Source organism: Babylonia areolata, chromosome 13, assembly GCF_041734735.1.
Source record: "Babylonia areolata isolate BAREFJ2019XMU chromosome 13, ASM4173473v1, whole genome shotgun sequence".
NCBI classification, from domain to species: domain Eukaryota; kingdom Metazoa; phylum Mollusca; class Gastropoda; order Neogastropoda; family Buccinidae; genus Babylonia; species Babylonia areolata.
In genome coordinates this window covers 31,539,643-31,566,409 of record NC_134888.1, presented here as the reverse complement: position 1 = coordinate 31,566,409, position 26,767 = coordinate 31,539,643, and the positions used below count along the sequence as shown (strand labels likewise).

At 41.0% G+C, this 26,767-nt stretch overlaps 1 protein-coding gene across 1 annotated transcript in view; it reads left to right on the top strand.

The window, feature by feature from the left end:
- Positions 1-26,767, top strand: part of LOC143289207 (uncharacterized) — a 43,210-nt gene that overhangs the window by 3,873 nt on the left and 12,570 nt on the right. The window contains exons 4-20 of the mRNA XM_076598151.1: positions 476-541; positions 1,294-1,431; positions 2,303-2,554; positions 3,884-3,955; positions 4,363-4,471; positions 5,189-5,301; positions 6,683-6,763; positions 7,453-7,524; positions 11,868-11,955; positions 12,702-12,777; positions 17,126-17,342; positions 18,153-18,294; positions 19,653-19,863; positions 20,783-21,040; positions 21,555-21,687; positions 22,201-22,278; positions 24,899-24,960. Coding sequence (XP_076454266.1) covers positions 476-541; positions 1,294-1,431; positions 2,303-2,554; positions 3,884-3,955; positions 4,363-4,471; positions 5,189-5,301; positions 6,683-6,763; positions 7,453-7,524; positions 11,868-11,955; positions 12,702-12,777; positions 17,126-17,342; positions 18,153-18,294; positions 19,653-19,863; positions 20,783-21,040; positions 21,555-21,687; positions 22,201-22,278; positions 24,899-24,960 — 2,168 coding nt within the window. The remainder of the gene's footprint in view (positions 1-475; positions 542-1,293; positions 1,432-2,302; positions 2,555-3,883; positions 3,956-4,362; positions 4,472-5,188; positions 5,302-6,682; positions 6,764-7,452; positions 7,525-11,867; positions 11,956-12,701; positions 12,778-17,125; positions 17,343-18,152; positions 18,295-19,652; positions 19,864-20,782; positions 21,041-21,554; positions 21,688-22,200; positions 22,279-24,898; positions 24,961-26,767) is intronic.

The window sequence follows — 26,767 nt, the reverse complement described above, 5'->3', positions numbered from 1 at the left end:
AGTGTGTATGTATTTTTCAGGTTTTTTTTGTTTGTTTTTTTTCTTTGTCAAATGAAAAGAATTATGAAAAATCTGGCACTCGTCACAGCTTTGGCATTGCTTTTCTTTCTTTTTTTTCTGTTTGTCCTTTTTTTCTGCTTATGTATTCTTCTTTTTGGTGTCATATACTGTACCATGTCAATCTTCTTGTTGAGTCTATTGTTGGTTGAAAGAGCAGGTGCTGAATTGTTTTGTTCTGACCATTAAAAGGATACTCTTTCCAACTGATTATTCTTTGAGAAACGTTGTATTCTTTTGAAGTTCTTTCTCTTTGCCTCTCTTCAGTTGCATGTATTGAGATTTGTTCTTGGTACCAAAAGAATGTTTATAAATTGAGTAACAAACAATATTTTCTGAATGGTTTGTAAACAGTGTGACATATATGGACCACAAAAAGACATAATTTTTATGCTTAAAACAAATTTTTCTGTTTCAGTATTCACAAGAATATCTGGCTGGCTTGTGCACAACTCTCGAAGAAAAGACCAAGAAAGCAGAGGAGGTATAAGATTTTTATTTTATTTTTATTTTTTAATCACTTAAAGAAGTTTTGATTTGATTTAGATCATGTAAGATTTAATTTTTTTTTTTAAAGAAGAAGAAGAGTGCTGTTGGTAACTAACATTTTTCTACTTGATTGAAACTTAGGTTGCCTCATACTAAGAAATAATTGTTAACAGTATCTTCAGTCCCTCACCAGTTTGTGTGATTGTAATGCAGATAGTTTTTGCCTGTGTCACTGTCCTATATACATGTGCGCATAGATCTACACATATATGTGACATATATGCATGTACACATCTGCATGTAGTCAGGCATCCAGCATTCAGTGGGAGGTATCAGGTTAGTGGACAGTCATTGTGGGAATGTATTTTGTATAGGAAAAGAGATGACTGTGTTTGCATTAAAAAAGAAAAGAAAAAGTCATCCCCAGTCCTTGTAGAAATATATATGCATTGTTTTGGAAAAGAGGAGACTGTGTTGCCATTAAAAAAGAAAAAAAAGGGCTCAGTCATTGCAGAAACAAATGATTTTGCTTTGGAAAAGAAGAGATCATGTTGGCATTTAAAAAGAAAACGAAATTTGTTTTGGAAAAGAAGAGACTGTATTGGCTTTAAAAAAGAAAAAAAAATCGTCCTTGGTCATTGTGGAAACAATTTTTTTTTGCTTTGGAACAGAGGAGATGGCTTTGCTATAAAAAAAAAAGATTTCTGGAAAAGTGTAATGATTATATCTGTTGTCTTCTTATCACAGGATCAAGATGGTTTAAAGAAAGAGTTGGAGGCGGTGAAGAAAGAACTAAATGAGGTGAAGCGAGAAAGCCACAAGCGTAAAAAGCTGTTGATAGCCCAGCAGCAGCTGATGCATGCCGGCGCTGGTAGTTACAACAAGGTGGGTATGCGCTGGAACATTTTGGACAAGAAGCATGAATAATGTACAGAAAAAAATGTTGTCATAAATAAGTGGCAAACTTTGAATTCTGAAGTGAAATCAACACAAAACAAACACATATAGCTAGTTTGAATTATGTTCTCAAGTAAAATAAACTCAAAACAAACACATACTACTAGTTTCAATTAATGTTCTGATGTTAAATCAGCACAACAAGAACTCATGATATTATTTTGTATTAATGCCAATGATAGGAATGGTTGTAAGATTTTAGAAGCAACAGTTTTTCTGTTATTTTTTTATGGTGGTTGAAGCAGAAAAAAGAAGATGAATTCACTTGCATTTTCAGATTGTTTCATATATATATTTGATTATTTTGTTACTGCAGATTATTTCATACATATTTTACTATTTTGTTACTGCAAGTCTGCAGATAGATTTGAACAGACTGGTGCTTAATTGAATTGTATAGATTGATGGCTGTATGTCAATGAGCACAATCATCTTGGTGAAAATGACAGCACATATTTGATAAATTTTTAGTTCATAGAAAATATTTTGGGAGATGAGCCCTTCATGTTTTTGTTTTTGTTTTGTTTTTTTATTATTTTTTTGTGATTTGGGGTAGAATGGATCAGTCTGCACACACAGTTGTTACCTCCTTGAAAATGACACTGAACTAGTTTTTCTTTGTTGCTGAAGTAACATAGTATATACTAATGTTCTGATAGTCAACATGTAAAGACTGCTGAATGTATAGAACTCCCACCAAAAAAAAAGAAAAAAAAGGAAGGAAAAAGAACTAACTGATGACTGGCAGCTTTCACCAATGCTCCAGTGAAGTGAAGTGGTGGTGTTGTTGCCCTTTCAGTGCCCCTTCTGCCCCAAAGCGTTCCTCAACAGCTCCTTCCTTCAAGCCCACATCTCTCGCCGCCATGGCTCTGGCTCTGGTCTCAGCTCGGGGGTGGGGTCAGCAGAGCCATCCAAAGCAGGCAGTTCTGACCGCAGTGCGGACAACAATCCCCAGTTCGAGGCCCAGTTCAACGAGATCAGGGAAAGGCTTCATGCTACTGAGGCACAGCTGGAGGAAGAGAGGAAAGCCCTGGCGTCGCTTAGACGCAAGGTATATATTTTCTTTTCCATCCCTCCCCCCACCCCGAAACCTTTTTTTTTTTTTCTAATAGAAAAAACAAGTATGTAATTGGCTATATGTGTGACTGTTTATCTTTCTACGTCATGACCCATTTCTTCTTTGGAACTATTAGTGGAATTTTGCAGAATGATTACCTTCCTCGAAAAAAAAAATCACAAAAATTAAAATCATGCTCAAAAGTATATGTTTGCTTGAAAGAAAATGAATGGAGAATATGATTATCATCAGTTCAGTATTGACAGGATGAGATAACTCCCAATCAGGGGATGATAAAATAGATTTTTAGAGAAAAGATTACACAAAATACTTTGGAAAAAACCCGAAGAAAATTCAAGTTTGTCTATTTTATGGGTGGAAATGGTGCTAAAATATTGGCAAATATATTAGACACAACAAACATGAAGTTATGTTGTTACCTCCACAGTCATGTTGTTTTTAATGTAAACACAGACATCCTCCCACCCAAAACACCCACACAATATTCCAACACAAAATACCACTGTAAACAATATTTTCAGCTTGAAGTTTTCATCTGGACGGTTTCATAGTAAGTGAAAACCCCAAAATGAAGGTTCCAAGCTAAAATATTGGGGTTTTTGTTTATACCTGCTTCTAACACAACCCTGCTTCCTTGCTGTTGATGTATCTTGTAGCATGTAACCATCATCAGGATAACCAGAATTTCTTCAGTTGATCAACAACAATATTTTGTTTTCTGTCACATTTTCGTTGTTACAATAGTCGATGTTGTGCGGAAAATCAAGTAAAATTCTCTTCTGTACCATGTGTCCTGGCAGCCATGTTGACACACACAAACCGCATCAACATCAAGCCAAAACTTGTTGAGATATTGCCTTGAACACGCTTCAAGGCAGTCACAATTTGCAATGAAGTATTCAAATGAGTTGCTGGTCTGGTACCACAAAACCGTAGATATATCCATGGTCGGAAGTGAAAGGCTTAATGGATGAAAAGGGATGTGTCTTCTCTGAGGTGAATGAAAAGATTACAAGAATTACAGATAGAATGAGAGAGAGAGAAACATAAGGAGAAGGGGATACATTGATCAGATATATGTACAGATAGTTTAATGTTGACCACATGAAATATGAAATGTAGTTGGTGTGATGACTTTCTTTAACAAAAAGGTAAAAGATTTTTGCTGACTCACATGTGGAAACAAACTGGGTCATTTTATAACATTTTTAATCAAATGAATGATTTGATTGTATGTTTATCAGCTTTGCGCTTTTCCATGATTGTAGAGCAGTTCATTTGTTTTTGTTTTTTTTGTCACAGGAGGATAGTATTATGCCAATGGTGGCAGACAGAGTAGAAGCAGCAACAGAACAGCAGAGTCACCAACACAAAGTGAGTTCTTGTATCAGCACCTTTCTCACTTTAATTGGTTTGTAATTTGTGTGTGTGTGTGTGTGCCCACACATGAGTGTATATATATATGAATATGCAGTCGTACATGCATATGTGTGTGTGTGTGTAAATGAAGACTTTTTCATCACTTCCATCTTGAAGTAATAGACCTGAGCAGTGTTACTTCAGGTAATCTTCTGTGGAATGAGATTTGAGTGAGAAAACTGTCCTAAAACCTGAAGTGCTCATTTGCAAACATACTTCGGCAGACTTATTCACATAATTTACAGTCTGATCATTTAAATGAAATTGAAATTGTTTATTTTTATCATACTTATGTGTCCATACTGTATGGCTTATAATAAATCCTCTTATACTTAACCTTTTTTTTCCAATGTGTTTTTCAGCAAGAAATTGAAGAGGTGAAGGAGGTGTTTATGAAAGAGCTGCGTGAAGTGAATGAGAAATACTTGGCCTCCGAGCGAGCATTGGTTGAGCTGGAACAGAGATATGGAGGTTTGATTTCAGTTTTGGTTATTTTTTTGTTGTTGTTTTTTCTGGAAAGGGTAATGTTTACTCTTTGTGTGTGTGTGTACTTTGATTTTATTTTTTTTTGTTGTTAGCTGTAAGCTTGTAGACAGCGTTTAGGTTTCATTTGGTTCTTACGCTTTTTTGTTGTTTTTTTGGCATGGGTGCAGGAGCGGGATTGTACCAACTTTGAAAAAGATTATAGAAGAAATACTATGACAGATTATCAGTTCTGTTTTTTGTATGTTAATCTGGGATTTTTAAACTTTCTGAAAATACATAAATGTCAAAAATGATAAATTCTGACTTTAACCGCATCATATATACTGTTTTTCCTCTGGATTATGTGTGAACACATCCAGAAATACTATAGAAGTTATTTCCATTTCCTTATGGGTAATGCATATGTAGGAATGTGAAAACTGGTTAATGAGACAAATCATGAAGCCAGAGCAATCCTCGGGCGCATGACTCAGTGAGTTAAGGATTTACTGTAGCTGGCATTGATGAACCGGACACTGGCTCTGGAATGTGTTTGTTATCAGTTTCTCTTACTGAAGATAATAAAGTGTTATTGTGTATGTAGTCCTCTGGATTTTTTTTGGTTCCCAAAATTTTCAATAGAGAAAGGCAGGAAGAAATTCTTTCCGTTCTCAGTCACACAAACAAGAGGTAAAGGCAGGGATGAAATGTTTCTGTTGACAGTCAAGCGATCCTACCTGGGTACCTCCTTGCAAGACGATGTGGACAACGAGAAAGAGATGTTGCAGCAGCAGAGAGCTGAGGTAGCAGCGCTGAGGGAAGAACTGCAGAAACAGGTGAGGGTCCACACAGTGTCACGTGACAGTCAAATCATCCAATAATGCTGACATTTCTTTTCCTTTTTTTTTTTTCCTGTTGCGAAAAAAGGTTCATTTCTTTTCAATCAGTACAAGACAATCCACATTCAACACAAAATGAGAAGAGAAAACAACAACAACAAAAACAAAGCCATTTTACCTTCAATGAAGTCAGTGCCCCAAATAATGACACACCATGATGTACTGTGGTGCGTACAATTTATATATAGTATAGAGATTGACAGCTAACATCACCAGTGCAGACTGCTGACATTTCAGAACAAAATTCTCTTTTCTTCTTCAGGTTTGGTGCTGATGCCTTGATTAAGTCTGTCACTTATCTGAAGGGGGGAAAATGAAAAGAGCATGTGACTGCTTTTTTGTGTTTTTTTTGTTTGTTTTGTTTTTGCTCCCAGAATTTCTCTCTGTGAAATTAAACAAATTGCTTTATAAAAAATTTTTTTAGCTGTTTATGTAAAGAACCATACAATATTGTGATATAGACAGCAAATTTATTGTCTTTGTAAGGAAAGTAATTTTTCTTCTTCCTTTCTTCTTCAAATTGCCTCATTCAGACAGACCTCCAGGATGATAGTTTTGTCACTTACAGTAAACATTTTAAAAGGATTGATTAACACATCTCATTTATTGGAGAAAATTCATAGGATTAAGCTTGTCTGCCAGTTGTACTGTCAGTCTGTTACTGAATAGTGTGTCTGTTGCTGAATACAATGTACGCAACCCTTTCTTTCTGTTCAAGCTCATGTCTGGCACACTGACCTGGTCCAGTGATTTGAGGCCAATTTATTGTGGATCTTTTGCTAAATTAAAGAAGTATAGATAACTCACGTTAACGTTTGAAATGATGTAGGCAGCACCTGCTCAGAAGAGTTGAAAAGATGGATACAACATGATTTTGCTTGCTTTTGATGGATATGGGTGTATGTGGTTGTTTTTTGGTTTTTTTGTTTGTTTTTTTTTGGTGTTTTTTTTAACTGTTTGCTTTCATTCAAGGTATATTTCAAGCAAAGGAATGTTTTCTGTATGTTTTGGGGCCAGCTAATAAATCTGATTGAGCTCTGTGCCACAGCATTCAGTTTCCCTCTTTTTCTAAACCATCAGCTCCTTTTTCACCCTCAAAGCAGCTTTTCTGTCACTAGATTTTGTAGTTTTTTGGGCCTTCTTTTTAAATTCTGTACCTTCTCAGTACCGCTTGTACTTTGACATCGTAATTGTCCGTGTATGATTTACATTCTGAGAGTTTGTCACTGGTCAGTCATGGTTTTTTTCTTTCTTTTTTTGCATTGATATGTTTCATATGCAGATGATGTTGTGAATCTAACTGTTGCTGTTGTTTTAGATGGACAGCGTCGAAGACAAAGTGCAAGACACTATCAGGACACAAGAAAAACGCAAACATCGCCGCAAGGAAAAAGACAGAGTATGTAGTCAGCCATGCTCAACTTTATCCCCATTCTTGTCTCTTGCCCCACAAACACTCTCTGTTATCACCATCTTGACCTTTTTAATATTCTCACACATATGCATGCACCCATGTTAGCATGCACATGCATACACACACACTCACACTCACACACACACACATACACGCGCAAGCACTCTCTCCCTCTTTCTCTCTCCTGTGGCCCACAGTGGCACCTCTCTTCCTTATGCAGCTGCATCTTCCAGGATATAAGTTATTTCTTAACCCAACATGTTTTTTTTCTTCTTTGGTTTTAGAATTAAAGAAAGCATACATTCCTCCCGATGAAGCTGGAAGGCTGTCAGGTAGCCTGTTCAGAATTTGACGATAGAAAAAGAATTACCTCTCTTTTAGCTAATGTTGGGCATTGTTGGTTAACATTTTTATTTCATTTGTGTGTGTTTGGTGAAGGTGTTGATTCTGGGTAGAAAAGTATTAAGAATGTTGTTGCGGCAGGTGGGGAAAAAAAAAAGTATGGCTGTATAATTTGTGTTGGATTTCTTCCTCTCCTTGCTGTCTTTACGTCTGTTTTCTCATTGTCTGATGTTGTTGGGTTGTTTTGGGGTGGGTTTTTTTTTTGCAGTATATATGTGTGCTTACAACTTGAACATTTACACAAAGTTTCACTGGCCACGTGATGTGTGCAGAAATCCCGCGGAAGGGAACACAAGCCAGCAGTGGAGGATGAAGTCGTTCCCATTCATGACGTCTTGGAGGAGGTCAGTGGCTGCAGGAGTTAACTCCCTGCATTGTCTGTCCTTGTCTGTCCTCCTAACTTTCTCTGTACCTGAGTTCTATCCCTGGTTTCAATGCAACTGACAGGTTAAGGGTGGAGTTTGTTCCAATCTTGCAGGTCAGCAAACATTTGTGCAGACCTGCCGGTGCGTGAACCCCCTTCATGTGTGTACGCCTGTAGAATATCAAATTCAAGGCCCTGTAATCAATGCCAGCATTCGATGGGTTTTGGAAAGAAGAACATACCCAGCATGCATCCCCCGAAAGCAGAGTATGGCTGCCTACATGGTGAGGTGAAAACAGTCATGCATGTAAAAGCCTATTTGTACGTACAAGTGAACATTGGAGTTGTAGCCCACAAACGCAGAAGTACCTGTGCGTTTGCATGCTATTCTGTGGTGACTTACGACTTGCTTCTCTTGCTTATGGTGCAGCCTTATAATAAAGTAGTACTGTTTTTCTGGTGTGATGCTGGTTAATGTTTACCATGATACTGACAGGAATTTAGAAGAACATCAAACTGATGGGTCATCAGGAAGCTTTGTACAATGCTGATTGGAAATGGTAAAGCCTGTCTGTTTCTGGAGCATGACTCTCTGTATCTTTCCCTTCTCTGCACCCTTTTCACTCTTTTTCTCTCTTTCCTCTCTGTTCCCTCTCTTTCCTGTTTGTTCATTGTTCCCACCTACTGTTTGTTCTTCTGTCTCTGCTTCATGATGTCAAAAAATATCATCACTTTTGTATGCCCGTTTGAGCAAGCTACTCACAAACTAACAATCTTGAACATTCTGTGATACACGAAATGATGATGAAAAAGGGGTACTGTACTTAATAAGTTATAAACCACGTAACTATGTCCAGATGTACTTCTGCAGGGCATGTCATAGAGTTAGGATATTGGTTTATTGTGTAGCAAGTGAACTTTTACAAGGACACACACTTCCAGCAATATGGGTGCTGCAGCTTTGCACCAGAGTGACAGTAAATATCATATATATATATATATAGATGAAAATTTTTAAAAGTATATATATGAATAGAAGGACAGTGGACTATTGCTGTGCTGTGTATATTTCGGCCATTTCTTATTTCAATTCATTTAAAAGAAAGGAAAGAGAGAAAAACAAAAACAGCTTCTTGCAGTGGTGTGGATATTTGAGCCATTCCACAGCGCATTCACCCAAAATCAGACAAGATAAGTGAAACAGGGTAGAAAATAAACCCTTCTTTTTTTTCAGCTCTGGATGTTCTGTCACATCTGACTGAATGAAATGCATGCTTCTACGGTAGTGATACTGTATATTGAACACGAACGCCTACAGACACGCTCAATACATGCCTGTTACATGCCCAGCGAAAACGAAAACAGCCATGCTATAAACAGTAAAAGGTTTATCAGATGATTATTCTTGCACTTGTTTGCTGTTCTTTCTTTTTTGGGTATGTTTAGAAGGTTTTAGTGATGGGTGATGTTAGAACACTGGATTCTTGCCCAAGTTTCCTGAGTTCAATTCTTGGTTTCTGCACACCTGGTAGGTTTTAAGGGTAGATATTTTCCTGACCTTCCAGGTTACATGCAGACCTGCTAGTGCCTTGAACCACCTTATGTGTGGTGGTGTGTCCATCGAGATCGATGATGACCATCGTTGTCATCCAGCTGGGGGATGGGGGGAGGGTGGTGGTGGGGTGGGGGGGGAGGATGCTCATGAATCTATCTGTGAATGCGCAGATGACTGAATAGTCCAATCTGCGCACGAAATGTTCGCTGACAGTTGGGGCAGACAAAGACAGGCATATCATTGTCAGGGGGCTTGTTTGCCCGTGACTTTCTGGCCTGCCTCTTCTGAATAGCGGCAGCAGTCCTGTTGGCCTCGCACAACTTGGCACCTTTGTGCACAGCAGCGCGCCATTTGTCACGGTCCACTGCAGATTCCTCCCAGGAGTCAGGGTTGATATCAAACGCTTTAAGAGAGACTTTCAGAGTATCTCTGAAGCGCTTCTTCTGACCTCCGCGTGATCTCTTCCCTTGTTGCAGCTCGCCATAGAAGAGCCTTTTGGGCAGCCGATGGTCTGGCATGCGCGCCACGTGTCCAGCCCAGCGAAGCTGGGACTGCATCAGGATGGTGAAGATGCTGGGAAGGGTGGCTTTTGCGAGCACCTCTGTGTCTGGGGTCCTGTCTTGCCACTTGATGTTCAGTAGCTTCCTGAGGCATGTTGTGTGGAAGTGGTTCAGCTTCTTGGCATGTCGTTGGTACACTGTCCAAGTTTCGCAGGCGTACAGTAGTGTGGGGAGAACTACTGCTCTGTAGACCTTTAGCTTGGTCTCAAGACTAATGCCTCTTCTGTTCCAGACATTTGCACTGAGTCTGTCAAAAGTTGCGCTTGCTCTTGCAATCCTGACGTTCACTTCATCGTCGATGGTCGCATTTCGTGATAGTGTGCTACCAAGGTATGTGAACCGCTCCACCGCACTGAGTCTCTGACCGTTGACTGTGATGTTGGGCTCAACGTAGGGTTTCCCTGGGGCTGGCTGATGGAGAACTTCAGTTTTCCTCGTGCTGATGGTAAGGCCAAAGTTCCTGCTGGCAGTGGCAAACTTGTCGATGCTGAGTTGCATGTCAGCTTCAGATCCAGCGTTGAGGGCACAATCATCAGCAAACAAAAAGTCTCTGATGATGTCTGTCATGACCTTCGTTTTTGCTTGTAGCCTTCTGAGGTTAAACAACTTGCCATCTATTCGGTACTTTAGGCCGATTCCAACATCGCCATCTCTGAAGGCATCAGTAAGCATTGCAGAGAACATGAGGCTGAACAGCGTTGGAGCCAGGACGCAGCCTTGCTTGACACCATTTGTGACAGCAAAAGGAGCAGATGTTTCGCCATTGTCCTGGACTCGAGCCTGCATGCCTTCATGGAACTGGCTGACCAAGGAAATAAATTTCCGAGGGCATCCGTACTTGGCCATGATCTTCCACAGTCCCTCTCTACTCACGGTGTCGAAGGCCTTAGTGAGGTCGACATAGGTGGAGAACAGATCAACATTTTGCTCCTGACATTTCTCTTGCAGCTGCCTTGCAGCAAACACCATGTCGGTGGTTCCACGCTCTTTCCGGAATCCACATTGGCTCTCAGGCAAATGACCTTGGTCAAGGTGTGCTGTGAGGCGGTTTAGTAGGATCCTGGCAAGTATCTTGCCTGCGATGGAGAGCAAGGAAATGCCCCGATGGTTATCACAGGCTTGCCGGTTCCCCTTTCGCTTGTACAAGTGAATGATAGATGCATCTTTGAAATCCTGGGGGATCGTCTCTTCTTTCCACATGAGTGAGTACAGCTGATGGAGCTTCTCAGTCAGCACAGTGCCTCCATCCTTGTAGACCTCTGCTGGTATGGAGTCTGAGCCAGGTGCTTTGCCACTGGATAGCAGACGGATTGCTTTCTGGGTCTCAAGAAGTGTTGGCGGATCGTCCAGTGCTTCGTTGATGGGGACTTGTGGGAGACGGTCTATGGCTTCATCATTTATGGAGGAAGGGCGATTTAAGACACTGTTGAAGTGCTCAGCCCAGCGTTCGAGAATTTTCTCCTTCTCGGTGATCAAGTTATTCCCATCTGCACTGAGGAGGGGGGATGATCCTGAGGATGTGGGGCCGTAGACTTCTTTTAAGGCATCATAGAACCTCTTCATATCATGCCTGTCAGCATATCCCTGGATCTCATCAGCTTTGTCACTCAGCCACTTATCCTGCATCTGGCGTAACTTTTGCTGAACAATCCCGCGGATGGCATTGTACACATCCTTTTTTGATGTGGACTTTGGGTTGCTCAGGTAGGCTTGATGCAGACGGCGTTTCTCATCCAGAAGCTGCTTGATTTCATCACAGTTTTCATCAAACCAGTCTTTGTGCTTTCTGGTCATGGGTCCCAGGGTCTCTGAAGCTGTACTATAGATCAGCTCGCGCAGGGTCCTCCAGTCAGACTCCACATTCTGGTTGTCCAGTATGTGTATACTCATGCAGAAGATCAATATCCTGCAATTAATGTTAGCGTTCTGTGGGTTATGGAAAAAAAAGAACATACCCAGCATGCACACTCTTGAAAATGGAGTATAGCTTCCTACATTGTGGGGTAAAAACATGTGAAAAACGTGAATGAGAATGTGGGAGTTGCAAGCCACAAACGCAGACAAAGAAAAATAAGGGTTTGAAAGTGATTATTCCATTACCTGTGCAACAAATTCATTCTCGTTAGTCAGCATTTCCTTAGTTTTTTCCCCCCACCAGTACAAAGACCAGGTGACTCAGACAGGTGAAGACACTAACTTGCTGTGCAGGCGGAGGCAGTGTTGATGCAGACAGCAGAGAAGGAAGCCAAGGAGAGAGGCATCAGCATGTACCCCAGCGATGAGGATGAAACCTTCGGTACGTGGTCCTTGCTTTTAAAGGTGGTCAAGATGCGGGCTGTTGAATCTAATTTCAAAGACTTGCTTTGGAAAAAAAAAAAAAAAAGAATGTTTAGTTTAGTGTTGTGGGCATGCCTTTTTTTTCTTTTTTTCTTTTTCCAGTGTTAATAGGTTAGATTTTTGTGAGTTAAAAAAAAAAGTTTTCAGAAATGTCTGAAGCAGAGAAAAACAAAGGAAATAAAAACATTGATTTTGTTAGATGTAAAATATCAGCATATCTTTGCTTGATGCAGTACAGTATAAATAAGATCTCTTGTCAGAAGTTGATACCACCAGGATTGAGACAACTCAGAACTGCAAAGCAGATGTGGTATCCTGTTCTACAGAGCTTTGACTGAGTTTTATTTTGTCACCTGAAAAGATCTTGTGTCAGTAGGAAGCAGTGGCACGTTCTTGCAGTGGATATTTTTAGGGTAAAACAACAAAAATCAGGAAACATTTTTGACTCGTTATTTTCTTCTGCTTCAGTACAAAATCATAAACTTTTCATCGGCGTTAGGTGCTGTCTGATTTAAGGGAGAGATAATGGAGGAAGGAATTGAGTACATTTTCTGATATCACATCTCTGTTACTACAGATAAAAGAATTAAAAAAAAAAATCACTTATATGTGATTTAGTTCAGTGAAATGTGCATGTGATAGTGTGATGGAAGGTGTGGTCACTGAGAGTGAGAAGACCAAAGTGGGTGTGTTGTGATGCTGCAGGAATTGGCTCTGGGACCAGCAGTCTGCGGACACCCCGCACTCCACGGCCCAACAGCACCCTGGGCAGCACCATGGGGTAGGCTGGCTTTGCTGCCACCCCCACTCTTTTCTCTCTCTGTCTCTCTCCTCTCTGCTGAAGCTCTGTGCATATTTTCACCTTCCATCATAACGAGTCAGAGGCCTCTGTAATTAAATCATTCTGAGTTCTCTCTTTCTCCTCCCAACCTGCTTGTGTTACTTTCCTAATCTCCGTTTCTTTCTTTATCTTTTTCAGCATGGGCATGTGTACACATGCTTGCTTGTGTGAGCCCCCGCCCCCCCCCACCCCCACCCCACCCCCCAAACACCCTCTCCCACACACACACATACACACGCACACTCACACACGTTCTCTCCCTGTGTCTTTCTCTCTCTCTTACACACACACACACACACACACACACACACACACACACACAAATCAGAAAAAAACAACTGAAGCATTCGTCAACTTGTTTTCTAAAGTAAGCAGACTAGATGGACTACCACAGGTACAGAAAGCACTCCGAGAAAAAGAAGGAAAATCTGAAATTCATAATGATCTTACTCCTTATAATCAACATTACGTAATGTTCCTCTTAACACACCAAGAAATGAAAGATGCAGTCTATTCCATTTCAAATAAAACATTGGTAGGATTTGATGCAGTTTCTAATGAAATGATTAAGCATCTACCAGATAAATGGATCAACATTCTTCTTAATATATTCAAACGGTGTTGGGACACTGATGTTCTCCCTAAAATCTGGAAGCAAACCAAAAACACATATTGGCAGCTACAGACCTATAGCAGTTATGTCTGTAAGTTGTTAGCAAAAAATAATGTTAAACAGATTCGTCTACTACTGTGAAAAGGATAATGTCATCCCTGTAAATCAAGCAGGTTTTAAAAATAGAAGATCCACAGTTGATCATTTAGTGAAATTAACCACTCAGGTTAAGCACAAATTTGCAAGACGAAAATGTTTGCTTGCAACTTTTTTCAACATCACTAAAGCCTATGACCAAGTGTTGTTTAACATCTAATGTTAAAACTAAAGACAATTGGATTATTGGGACATATGTATAACTTTATAAAAGACTTCTTAGAAAACAGAAAAATTCAGACTAAAATAAGGAATACGTATTCATCTACACGGACATTGCAGACAGGTATTCCTTTGAGTTCTGTAATTGTTCCAATACTGTTCAACATTCTAATGAATGATCTACCAAAAAAACTTACAAAGAATGTTGTAATGGTTCATTACGCTAACGATATATGCATGTGGATGAAAGTTACAATAAAAAAGAATGCACCTGCCTGATATATGAATTACACAAAAAAGCTATATATGAATTCATTAAATACAGTAGCAAATTATATGAGTGAGAATGGTCTGCAAATATCAACCGAAAAAACACACTTGATGCTTTTTAACAATGGAAAACATTAAACTCCTTGAAAATAGTATGCAAACAACCATGGAGCCAGGACATATTCACTCTTGCACATCACTTGTTTGGTCAAAACTTATATATGCACAAGAAGTGTACTTCAGTGCACCAAAATATTTATTGAAAAAAATTCAAAGCATAGACTACAGAGCATAAAAACTGGCATTTGGCTTACCAGTCCATGCTTCCAGTAAGAAAACGTACAGTGCAGTGGGAGTATTACCATAAGATGATCAAAGAGAACTTGCATGTAGTAAATTTGTCTTGAGAAGTTTAACTGATGAAAATGATTTGGAATCAGATATAACTCTCAAATCCGACCGCAATTTTCCAAAGAGAGCTAAATCTATATTGTCTCATACCACACTGGGAACATACTTGTAAAATGTTTTAACAAATTCCGGCATGAATAAAACCCCACATTTTGCTAAAAGATCTGCGGTATCACCTACGATAGAGTCCCCCGTCGGACTGACGGATGAGTAGGCATGCAGGCTTAACAGTCGGTGTGTGTCCTCATATAGGAGAAGAGGCTGATTCTGGATGCGCAGCACTTCCCACAGGTGTTGCAAGGGAAAACGTCTCCAGAAGTTGGGCCCTGCTCCCTTTGCTTACGCTTCTCCTTAATGGCCAGCATTCTCTTGTTTTCAAACGCCTTTATGCCACTAGAGCACAGCATCCTCCAGCGAGAGCAGTCAAGGGCATCAGTTTCCCTGTATGATAACTCCAAAGAGCACAATTTGATATTGATCATACTGATCTGACCAAAGATGACAACATGAATTTACTTACATCGCATGTACGAATTCATTTGGAAGAGAAATACCTTTATCATCTAAAGATATTTACAGACGGCTCTGTTGTAAATAATAGAGCTAGTGCTGCTTTCGTTATTCCAGACCTTAACTTTCAAAACTCATTTCATCTGGGAGAGAATAAGTCCATCTTCACAGCTGAACTCATAGCAGTTCTAATGGCATTAAATTTTATGATATCCTTTTCGAAAACTATATTTCAGATTCTATTTTGTGTTGATTCTAGATCTGTTCTTCAGGCTATCAGATTTTTAAAAGAAACAGGTATAAATTCATTATTGAAATAAATCATTTGATTCACGAACTCTTACTAAGAAGCTCTTACATAACCTTTTGCTGGATTCCTTCTCATTGTGGTTTTTACTATAATGAAAAAGTTGACATTTTGGCTAAAAAAGGAGCTAGAAGTTCCATGAAGGAGTTAGATTTAAATATTTTGCTTTCACTACAGGAATGTTACACCATCATGACCATGGTAGAAAAAGTCCAATGGTCAAAATTTCAGCTTGAAGAAAAAAAACACTGGTAACTCGGAGTTACATAAAAATATACAGAAAATGTATGCTTTTATGGGAAAACATTACCAAAATGATTTTCATAAGAGGCAAATCATTTCTCTAATCTGCATATAGAAAATGAATTGTTTTAAGACCAAGTATGTCGGTGATGTTTCTTGCATCTGTGGTGCTCACATAACAGCCGATCATGTACTAACTTGCCATATGTTAAAGTCTCACATCCCTGAACTGAAAACATCTTCATTGTTGACAATCTTCAGCAGTCCATTGCTAATATATGACTTTTTCAAATCTTTGTTAAATAGTCCAGTTAGTTCACTTTTATAGTTGTTAGATTTTCATTAGAAAGATGCTATATTGTTACGCTTTTCTTTTTCTTTTTTTTTCTGTTTTTTTAACAAAACTTAAATCAATCATTTTCTATATGTAACACACGCACACACATGCACGCACACACACTTTCACTTACTTGCATGCATACACAGTAATTTCTTTTCCCCCCTCGATTTTTTTTCCTACCCTTGTCTAATATCAATTACAGTGAAAAGACGTTAAACTAAAGAACAAACACACACATGTACACACAATTATACTCTACAACACAAACAGCACGCTGTCTGTCTCACGCACACATTCTTGTAAATTGATACGGAGGATGCAATATTTCAGCAGATGTCCAAAGACCCTTTGCTGTTGGTTTGGTTATAAGCAATACAATTTGATTTGATTTGATTTGACCTGTGTTGTGTTGTGCAGACTGTGTATGGAGCACACTTTTCTTACTCATTCTTTCTTGTTAAAAGGGTAGGATGCCACTCGATGTATTCCCTGTGATGAGCCGCCTGTGGTCATTGACTGCTGGGATCTGCATGACATTAGACACCGACATTACACGGCAGATTCTCTGAAGATTTTGTTTCGTGATGTCCCTCTGTGGGCGCAAATGGTCTTCATGGAAGAAATCAACATTTTTAATCAGATTTGAATGTTTTAATTTCTGGAAGATTGTAAAGCTTTTTTAGTGAGAAGAATGAAGCGGTGATTAGTTTTTTTGATTGTACTATTGAAACCCCTCGACTTGAAGTAGATGCTGACGTGGCGATAACCTTGAGATGACTTTAGTGGTCGGTGAGGCTCTAAGCACCATAATTTGATTTGATCTCGACAGGTGCAATAGCTGAGTGGTTAAAACGTTGGACTTTCAATCTGAGGGTCCCAGGTTCAAATCTCGGTAATGGCACCTGGTGGGGGAAAGGGTGGAGATATTTGCGATCTCCCAGGTCAACATATGTACAGACCTGCTTGTGTGTGAACCCCCTCCGTGTGTATACGCAAGCAGAAGATCAAATACGAACATTAAAAGATCCTGTAATCCATGTCAGCATTTGGTGGGCTATGGAAACAAGAACATACCCAGCTTGCACACCTGGAAAAACGGAGTATGGCTGCCTACGTGGCAGGGTAAAAACGGTTATACACGTTAAAGCCCATTCGTGTACATATGAGCGAACATAGGAGTTGCAGCCCACAAATGAAGAAGATTTGATCTCCAGACCTTGTGTTCATGTGTGTGTGTGTGCGTGTGTGCATGCATGCACGGTGGACCCTCCCTCAGGGCGACAGGCAACAGCAGCCTGAACCTGCGGACATCCCAGTTCTTGGAGCAGCTGCGGCAGAACCCCACGCTGGGCATCATGCGGGACCAGCTGGCAGAGCTGCTGACGGAGAAGGTGGAGAAGTGCGGAGTGCCCCGGGGGGCCTCCCGCATCAACGACACCCTGCTCAGCAACAAGCTGGCCATGCAGCGCACACAGAGGCACAACTACCTGCAGGTGAGGGGGGTGTGGGGGGGGAGTGTGGGTGTGGGTTGCAGGTGTCAGAATGTTCTGCCATGTATTTCTTAAATGGCTTGTTCTGTTTTTGAGCATTTATGGTATTCTTAAATGGCTCATTTTGTTTATGCGCATTTCCTGCAAACAAGTGTCGGTGGTATCTTTATCAGTATTAAAGCGATATCACGTTTTCCATCATTCACCAGGGCCTGGGTGGCCCCTGAACCCCTGCTTTCTTCAGAGGATTTGACTCTGGGGTGTTCTGATCCCTGGGGTTGGAGGGGAGGAGGGAGGTGTCGGAGTAAGTGTTCGGGGGTGGGGGGGGAGCGATGGTGTTAGTGGGAAGGGGGTTGGTAGGGTGTATGGTGGGTGTGTGTGTGTTGGGGGGGGGTTGGTTGGGGGGCTGTAGGTGTGCATATGTGTGGATAGGTTCCTGGATAGGTGTGCAAGAGAGAACTGGCTTCATCTTTTTTTTTTCTTTTTTTTCTTTTTAAAGTAAATCATTCATCATATTTCTCACATTCTATCTCTCTCTCTTTCCCTCCCTCTGTGAGTTGCATGATTCGACCTTCCTATATGTGCTTGCATGCGTGCGCATGCACACACACACACAAATATATGCATACAAACACACACACACATGCATTTTGAAAAAAACATGTGAAAAGGTGTTAAAAAAAAAGAAAAGAAACACAGACACACACACATATGCACACGCATACACGCGCGCGCGCATGCACACACACACACACACACACACACACATATGTATCATTGGCACCAACACTACTGTTTGCACTGTTGACACAGAAATATCCCAACTTCATGGAGCTGAGGGAGCACTACAACAAAGAAGCTCATGACCGTGCTGTGAACATTCTTCGCCAGAAGAGGAAACAGTCGCCTCGTTCATTTGGAGCTGGCATCAGCCCTCGCTCTCAGACAGGAAGGAGTAAGTGCAAGGGAGGGAATCCTCTCCGCTCTGTTCAGTGATTGTCTCCAGTTAGTGAATGCATGCGTCTGTGTGGTAGCCTTGAGTCTGCAGATCCGTAAATGTGCGTCAGTGGATGTGTTTTGTTTATATGTCCTTTATTATACAGGTTTGTTTGATAGGATATAGGGTTTTTGATTTTTAAGACTCAGTTTTGATTGAGTCATTGCTTTTTATGAAATACCACTTCAGCTTGATCTGTGGTGTCCTGATGCATAAAAAAAAAAAGATCTGAGATCAGATAAACACTGCAAGTGCCTGTATCTCTCAGGCCTAGTTAACAGCGGGACACCGTTATAAAAGGAGATGTAGAGTACTGCCTTGTCCTGTTGTCCCAAACCTAAATGGACCTCCGTGGCAGCAGCATCATTATCATCATCCTCATTCATCATCAGTACAGAAAAGAAGTGTCCCCAAATTCTGTAGACTCAGCATGAGCTGTGAGTCATCTGAAGTCTTGGTTTTATGAGCTGCTTTGGGATGGTTTCAGACTGCCATGTCTGCCTCAAGAATCCAGACTGAACAATTCATAAATTTGTTTGGTTTTGCTCTGGTGTGTGTTTCATAAGATGACTTATGTAATGCATGAACAAGATTCAAACAAACTGAAGTGTTTCCAGGTATGCTGAAAAGAAACAGTTGACTGAAAATATACACAAAAGTTGTGAGTACAGTCAATGAACAAAATCAGACAGGTGCACATTTTAGTTGGACAAACAAATGGTACCTAGAATAAATCTGTAGATAGTGCATGCAGATTTGTCTGTTTTGATTTGCTTTGCCTTTTAATGATGGAAAATGTTCTCCTGCACTTAAATATCTTCATCACCAAACATCTGAGTACCTCTTTATAATGATAGTTTTTTTGTTTTATTATTGATACTTATAAAGCACCTATCTGTTGTCAGAGACCAAACTCTAAGCAGTTTACAACTAAACAGTCATTAGCACAACAGGCTGCCTGCTTAAGTAGAGCTTACTGACATCTGCCTTTAGGCCGTCATCATGTTTCCTGTGTCATCAGTCAGGCTTCAACATACACAAGTATATTAAAATGGGGTTTGCTGCAGAGTTTTGCAAGGGACAACCTTTTTGTCACCTTGGGTTCTTCAACATGCGCTAAGTTCATGCTGTACACGGGGACCACAGTTTATCCATCTCGTCCAAGTGACTAGAGTGCAGACAATCACTCAAGGTCTAGTCAAGGGGGGTTGAAAATACTGGTGAGTGTGGAATTCGATACCATGCGGTCAGATTCTCTTGCTTCCTAGGTGGATGCGCTACCACTAAGCCACCACTCTGCGTCTCCCTCTGTTCAGGTCCACGCCCTCCGTCGACCCACCAGGAGCCTCGTTCGTCCAGTGTGGGGGGGTACCCAAGGACTGCTCAGCCCAGGGGGTCTGCCCAGAACACCCCGCGCTCCTCCAGCGCTCCCTCCCCCAGACCCCGGGTGCAGGCCACCCCAACAAAGTCCCAGCCCCATCCCCATCCCAGGGTAGGGTCTCCACACAAGACCCCTCTGTCCACTGGGTGAGCCGTCCTTGTTTGTGTGTGTGCGTGTGTGTGTGTGTGTGTTCATTTCATCATTTGTGTTACGAATATGATAATGCTTATTATTGCTATTATTATTGTTATCATTATTAATGCTGTTGTTATTATTATTGTTGTTTTTATTATTTGTTGTTGTTAGTATTAGTGGTATTGTTGTTCTTATTGTTTTTATCATTGTTGTTCTTATTATTGTTATTGTTGTTGCCACAGGTACAGGTTGAAAGACCAGGCAATGCCTGAAATCTTTGTTCTTGAGTTTTAAAGTTTCTGAGTCTCATATATATGCTGTCCTTGGTTTGAGCTGGCTGAAAAGACAGAGACACTGTTGATAAAGCTCTCTGGTGACAGTTGTTCCACCAGACCCTGCCAAAGATCAGTGTTTTTCTGGTTGTGAAATCTGCTGGTTTTAACAGCTATGGGCAGAGTCCGCATTTATCATGGAAATGGTTGCGTGGCATATTTCAAAACTGTCTTCTCTTTGACTTGGAGAGGAGGAAGGTGGCAGAATGGTTAAGATGCTCAGCTGCCAGTGTCGTGAGGGTGTGGGGCAAATCCCACTCTCGACCTTTCTCCCAAGTTTGACTGGAAAATCAAACTGAGCATCTCGTCTTTCAGATGAGACAATAGACTGAGGTCCCATGAGCAGCGTGCACTTGGTGCACTGAAAAAGAACCCATGGCAACAAGAGTGTTGTCCTCTGGCAAAATTCTGTAAAAGAAATCCACTCGGATAGGTACACAATTATGTAAGCATGCACTCAGGTCCTGACTAAGCGTGTTGGGTTATGCAGCTGGTCAAGCATCTGCCTAGCAGATGTGGTGTAGTGTATATGGATTTGTCAGAATGCAGTGACACCTCCTTGAGAAACTGAAACTGAAACTGACTTGTGACTGAACAGGTCAACGACAGAGTGGACGAGCACGCAGTGGGACTCTGAGGAGGACTCTGAGGAGGAGGAGGACATCTCTGGGATCAAACCCTTCAGCCCGGCCCCCAACGTGCGGCTGATTCAGTCTGGTCCCCGCCCCTCTCCCTCCCCACGCCCATCCCCCTCCCCCCGTCCCTCCCCCCGCCACCAGCCCAAGGCCACCCTCATCCAGTCGCGACCTCTGCATGGAGGTGACGACGACATTGAGGAGATACTGGGCTCTGATGGGTGAGGGCCTTTTGTTTATTTTGTGCCAAAGCGTGTGTGTGTGTGTGTGTGTGTGTAATTATGATGTTCTGTCCAAGAGCATGTATCCGTTACTGTTGGTGGAGCTGTTCAAAATTTCTTTGATTTTCTTTGACTTTGAGCTAAAGCATCCATCTTTACGTATTATTTCAGGCTGCCCAAGACATCAGTTCGAGATCGAATTGGTTGTCATGTGTATTTTTGATATGTGAAGGGGATGATGGGGCAAAAACTTGACATTTTAAAACAGATATCCAGTTCTGAGAAGATGTTTGGTAATTACTGTATGATTAGATGATTTTGAAGAAAAGGGTTTATGTGCTTACTTGTTTTATGTCATAAACATGAAGACAGCACAAGCAGATGTGTGAAATGATGTCAGCCATCATGTTGTACACAGTGACTGAAATCACTTTTCACCTTTCCATTCTGGCCACCAGTGTCAGTGAACAAAAAGTTGCACAGCCTGACCCAGTGATTGCCAATCACTGTACAGGGAAGACAGTTTCCGGGCCAGGACCCAGCCAATGAGGAGCCAGCCGCCTGCCTCGCGTCTGTCGTCCTCGGCACCGCAGCCCAGAGGGCAGAAGGTGGCCCACCTGGCCCGCAGCACTGAACACCAGTTGGGAGTGAGCACTGTCTTTATTCAGATCTTTTTCTTTTCCTCCGTTCACTGAAGGCTCGGGAGGAGAGGAGGGGTGGGGGTCTGTCAAAGTATGAGAAATCACAGGTTTTAAAAATGTGTCTGTGTCATATACTAATTGCAGAAATTTTATCATGGCAAAAGGAGTGAGGCGTAGAGATGAGAATTTGCAAGACAAAGGTTAGACCTGACATGTGCCTTTTTTTTGTTTCAAGCATCAGTGGTAGCAGCATATCATACTGTTGTTAACACTCATGACAAAAGATGATGAACAATTACCCGGTAAACTGCATAGTAATGTTGTTAAAAAAAACACACACATGCATTGTTTAACATGCTTGTTTATTTTCAGTTTGAATAAGCATTTTATACATAGTGTATGATCCTTGAATATTTGGTAGTTTTATCATTGTGCATTTTTTTATGAGTACCGTTTTCATTTTATTGATTTGTCATTTGATTTTGATGTGTGTGTGTGTGTGTGTGTGTGTGTCCACAGAGTCGTAAGCAGGACAAGCCAGCGGGAGGAATAGACACAATGTCATCAGCAGGATCCAAAAAGAATCAGGCCTATTTGGTGAGCTCCACTTTTTGTTAGTTTGATTGCTTTTTCTTTCTTGCTGTTTGTTTCTTCAGTTCTTTATTTTACATTATGGACAGTAATTTTTCTCTCAAATAAAACAGCATATTGTCATATTCTCACTGTTTATGTTTCCATCCATAGTTAATAATTTCTTTCTTTCTTTCTTTTTAAAAAAAAAATTTTTGGTTGTCAAGCTTATCAAGATTTTTTAAAGTGTTTCAGCAAGAAATCATGTTTCTGAGAATATGTAGACAAAAGTGGAGCCGTGAAACAGTATAAGATTTTTTTGATTTTCTTTTTAAAGAAGAAAAAAAAAGCTGTTACAATTTAGTTTGATCATAGGAAGCTGTGCCAGAATCAGTCAACAGTTGTAATAGTCTCTTCATCACTCACAAGATTACTTTTCTGTGCATTGTTGTGACAGGTGTCACAAACAAACAAACAAGAAAAGAAAAAAAAAAACCCCGGTGGATTGTAAAGTAATACTAACTTTGATAAGAAGTGTCCACGCTTCAAAACACAGGTTCGTCTTCAGGGACTGTGTTGATTGGAAATGACAGTGGAGGAGAAGGCAGGACCTGAGAGAAGTTATCAGCATTGATTAAGGCCAGACACTACAGTCAAATAACGACTTTTTTTTTCCTCCAACTATATCTCTTTTTGTGTGTGTGTGTCTGCTAAGTGTATCATCACTTGTGGATCACACAAAAGTGTTATCTAAATTTCTGTGAATACCCATTGCTATGGAAACAAATCAAAATGGCCGCCAAACAATGTATCAAAGAAATCGGGTTTGTGGTGCATGCAAACAATTTTTGTTATGTGGACTTGATTCACAATGACATTGTCTTCATTTTCACGTGAGATTGTGTTGATTCTTTAATTATTGTATTTCTTATGAATTTTTAAAATTTTCGGTATTGTGAAATCCACAAAATTTACAATGGGTAAAAAGATTGGAACCGCAAGGAATTGAAACCCAGAGAATATTTTCATACATGCTCATGACAAAACTTCAATAACAATCATGCAAAGTCTCATGGTTGTAGGTTTACTCATCATTGAGCAAGTCCAAGGTATGTTGTCAAAGCCAGAAACTTGACGACTTGCGTTCAAATTGAACAAAATAAACACTTCCGTGATTCAGCAAGCAATCTTTATTGGCATTTTTTTCATTGTTAAAGACATCTTTACAGTGGAAAAACTGATGCATATGATAGAAGAGATCTTGAAGAATCAAAATCCATCAAAAACCCAGATCATGAAAAATTATCATTTTGGTCTCTTTTTGCACTGCCATGTCCCCCCTTAACAGAGGAAGCAAAGATGGGCAGAAATGTAAGTTCAGATGAGGTTGCAGACATTCGTAGAAAAGAGCCACAGGAGGCCGGGAGAAGAAATGTCTAGTGTGGAGGTTTAGAATCGGCAGTTATCTTTTATTTTATCAGCATATCTTTCAGAACTTTCTGTCCATTGTTGGCTTGGGCCTTCTTTTTAGGTTTTTTTCTGTTTCTTGCATCAGGTGTTTTTTTTGTTGTTGTTTTTTTTAGTGTACATTGTTGGCATTGGTGGAGTTTTTCAGTATATTTTGTTGTCCATGGTGTTTTATGTGTTTCTGTAAATTATTATTTTTAGTTTTTTTTGTTTCTTGCATCAGGTGTTGTTTTTTTTTTAATTTTTTTTTTTTAGCGTACATTGTTGGCATTGGTGGAGTTTTTCAGTATATTTTGTTGTCCATGGTGTTTTATGTGTTTCTGTAAATTATTATTATTTGTATTTGTTTTCAGTCTGTCTGTACGTTGTAGTTATTTGTGGTGTTTTAAGTTTGTCAAAAGAATGTTACATATTGGCAGTGTTTTAGTCTTTCTGTACATTGATGTTATTGGTGGTATTTCAGTCTTTCCTTGCAGTGTTGTTATTGGTAGTGTTTCCACCTGTTCAAACCTGGGGAGTTCACAGGCTTTGCAGGTTTCCATACCGTATTGATGATAAAAAAAACCCACAGAAATATATACTGTATTTCCTCCAAACTATGTGTGGACACATCTGGAAATACTGTAGAAGTTAGTTCCTTTTCCTTGCAGTTTATGTGCATGGGGTAACGTGAGAACCATTTTAATGAGACAAATTTTCACACCAGAGCATTGCTCGGGCACGGGGCTCAAGGAATTAGGTTGGTTTTTTTGTTTGTGTGTTTGTTTTTTTAAACAATAAATTGTTATTTATTGGTGGCATTTTGTCTGTCTGCACATTGTTGCAGTTGGTGTTGTTTTAAATCTTTTGACACATTGTTGTCACTAGTGGTGTTATTGGTATTGTTTTAAGACTTTCTGCAGCATGTTGTTATTGTTGTTGGTTTTTGCCTTTCTGCACATTGTTGTTATTGGTTTTGTTTTAGTTATTTCTGCAACATGTTGTTAATGGTTTTGTTTAAGTCTCTCTGAACACTGTTGTTATTGATACTGTTAGGGTTTTTTTAGCCTTTCTACACATTGATGTTATTGGCATTGTTTTTAGCCTTTCTGCACATTGTTGTTATTGGTGTTGTTTCAAGTGTTTCTGTGCCTAGTTGGCACTGGCTGTGATAAATGAGGTTTTGCTGCTGTGTTCCCAGGAGGACTTTGACGAAGCCAGTGACTGGGACGACACGGAGGAACCAGCACATCCCCCTCCAAGGTGAGAGAACACATTGGTGCTGGCTTCACACTGCACCGCACTGCACTGCTTGCTTCATGTGTGGGGCGAGGTGGGGGCGGGGAGGTGTATCATGTGTTTGTCGTGTGTGTGTTTGCTTTTGTTTAACAGTGTGGTCCAATGCACAGGTTTTAGTTAACTCCATCGTCTGGCCCCCTTGTGTTCGGCTAGGGCTAAAACGAAGCGACTTGACTGGGTTTGATTTTGTTGATTCCATGAGTGCTGGTCACACTACAATGCCTGTACTGAGCCCCACAGTCAGACGTGCTGTGAAACATTGTTGCTGCTTCTGTGGTGGGAAGATCCCCACAGTCAGTTGTACTGTGACACATTGTTGCTGCTTCTTTGGTGGGAAGATCCCCAGTCAGTCATGCTGTAACACATTGTTGCTGCTTCTTTGGTGGGAAGATCCCCAGTCAGTCATGCTGTAACACATTGTTGCTGCCTCTGTGGTGGGAAGATCCCCACAGTCAGTTGTACTGTGACACATTGTTGCTGCTTCTTTGGTGGGAAGATCCCCAGTCAGTCATGCTGTAACACATTGTTGCTGCTTCTTTGGTGGGAAGATCCCCAGTCAGTCATGCTGTAACACATTGTTGCTGCCTCTGTGGTGGGAAGATCCCCAGTCAGTCATGCTGTAACACATTGTTGCCTCTGTGATGGGAAGATCCCCAGTCAGTCATGCTGTAACACGTTGCTGCTTCTTTGGTGGGAAGATCCCCAGTCAGTCATGCTGTAACACATTGTTGCTGCCTCTGTGGTGGGAAGATCCCCAGTCAGTCATGCTGTAACACATTGTTGCCTCTGTGGTGGGAAGATCCCCAGTCAGTCATGCTGTAACGCATTGTTGCTGCCTCTGTGATGGGAAGATCCCCAGTCAGTCATGCTGTAACACGTTGCTGCTTTGTGGTGGGAAGATCCCCAGTCAGTCATGCTGTAACACATTGTTGCTGCCTCTGTGGTGGGAAGATCCCCAGTCAGTCATGCTGTAACACATTGTTGCTGCTTCTGTGGTGGGAAGATCCCCAGTCAGTTGTACTGTAACACATTGTTGCTGCTTTGCGGTGGGAAGATCCCCAGTCAGTCATGCTGTAACACATTGTTGCTGCCTCTGTGGTGGGAAGATCCCCAGTCAGTCATGCTGTAACACATTGTTGCTGCTTCTGTGGTGGGAAGATCCCCAGTCAGTCATGCTGTAACACATTGTTGCTGCTTCTTTGGTGGGAAGATCCCCAGTCAGTCATGCTGTAACACATTGTTGCTGCTTTGTGGTGGGAAGATCCCCAGTCAGTCATGCTGTAACACATTGTTGCTGCTTCTTTGGTGGGAAGATCCCCAGTCAGTCATGCTGTAACACATTGTTGCTGCTTTGTGGTGGGAAGATCCCCAGTCAGTCATGCTGTGTAACATTGTTGCTGCTTCTTTGGTGGGAAGATCCCCAGTCAGTCATGCTGTAACACATTGTTGCTGCCTCTGTGATGGGAAGATCCCCAGTCAGTCATGCTGTAACACGTTGCTGCTTTGTGGTGGGAAGATCCCCAGTCAGTCATGCTGTAACACATTGTTGCTGCCTCTGTGGTGGGAAGATCCCCAGTCAGTCATGCTGTGGAACATTGTTGCTGCATTGTGGTGGGAAGATCCCCAGTCAGTCATGCTGTAACACATTGTTGCTGCTTCTGTGGTGGGAAGATCCCCAGTCAGTCATGCTGTAACACATTGTTGCTGCTTCTGTGGTGGGAAGATCCCCAGTCAGTCATGCTGTAACACATTGTTGCTGCTTTGTGGTGGG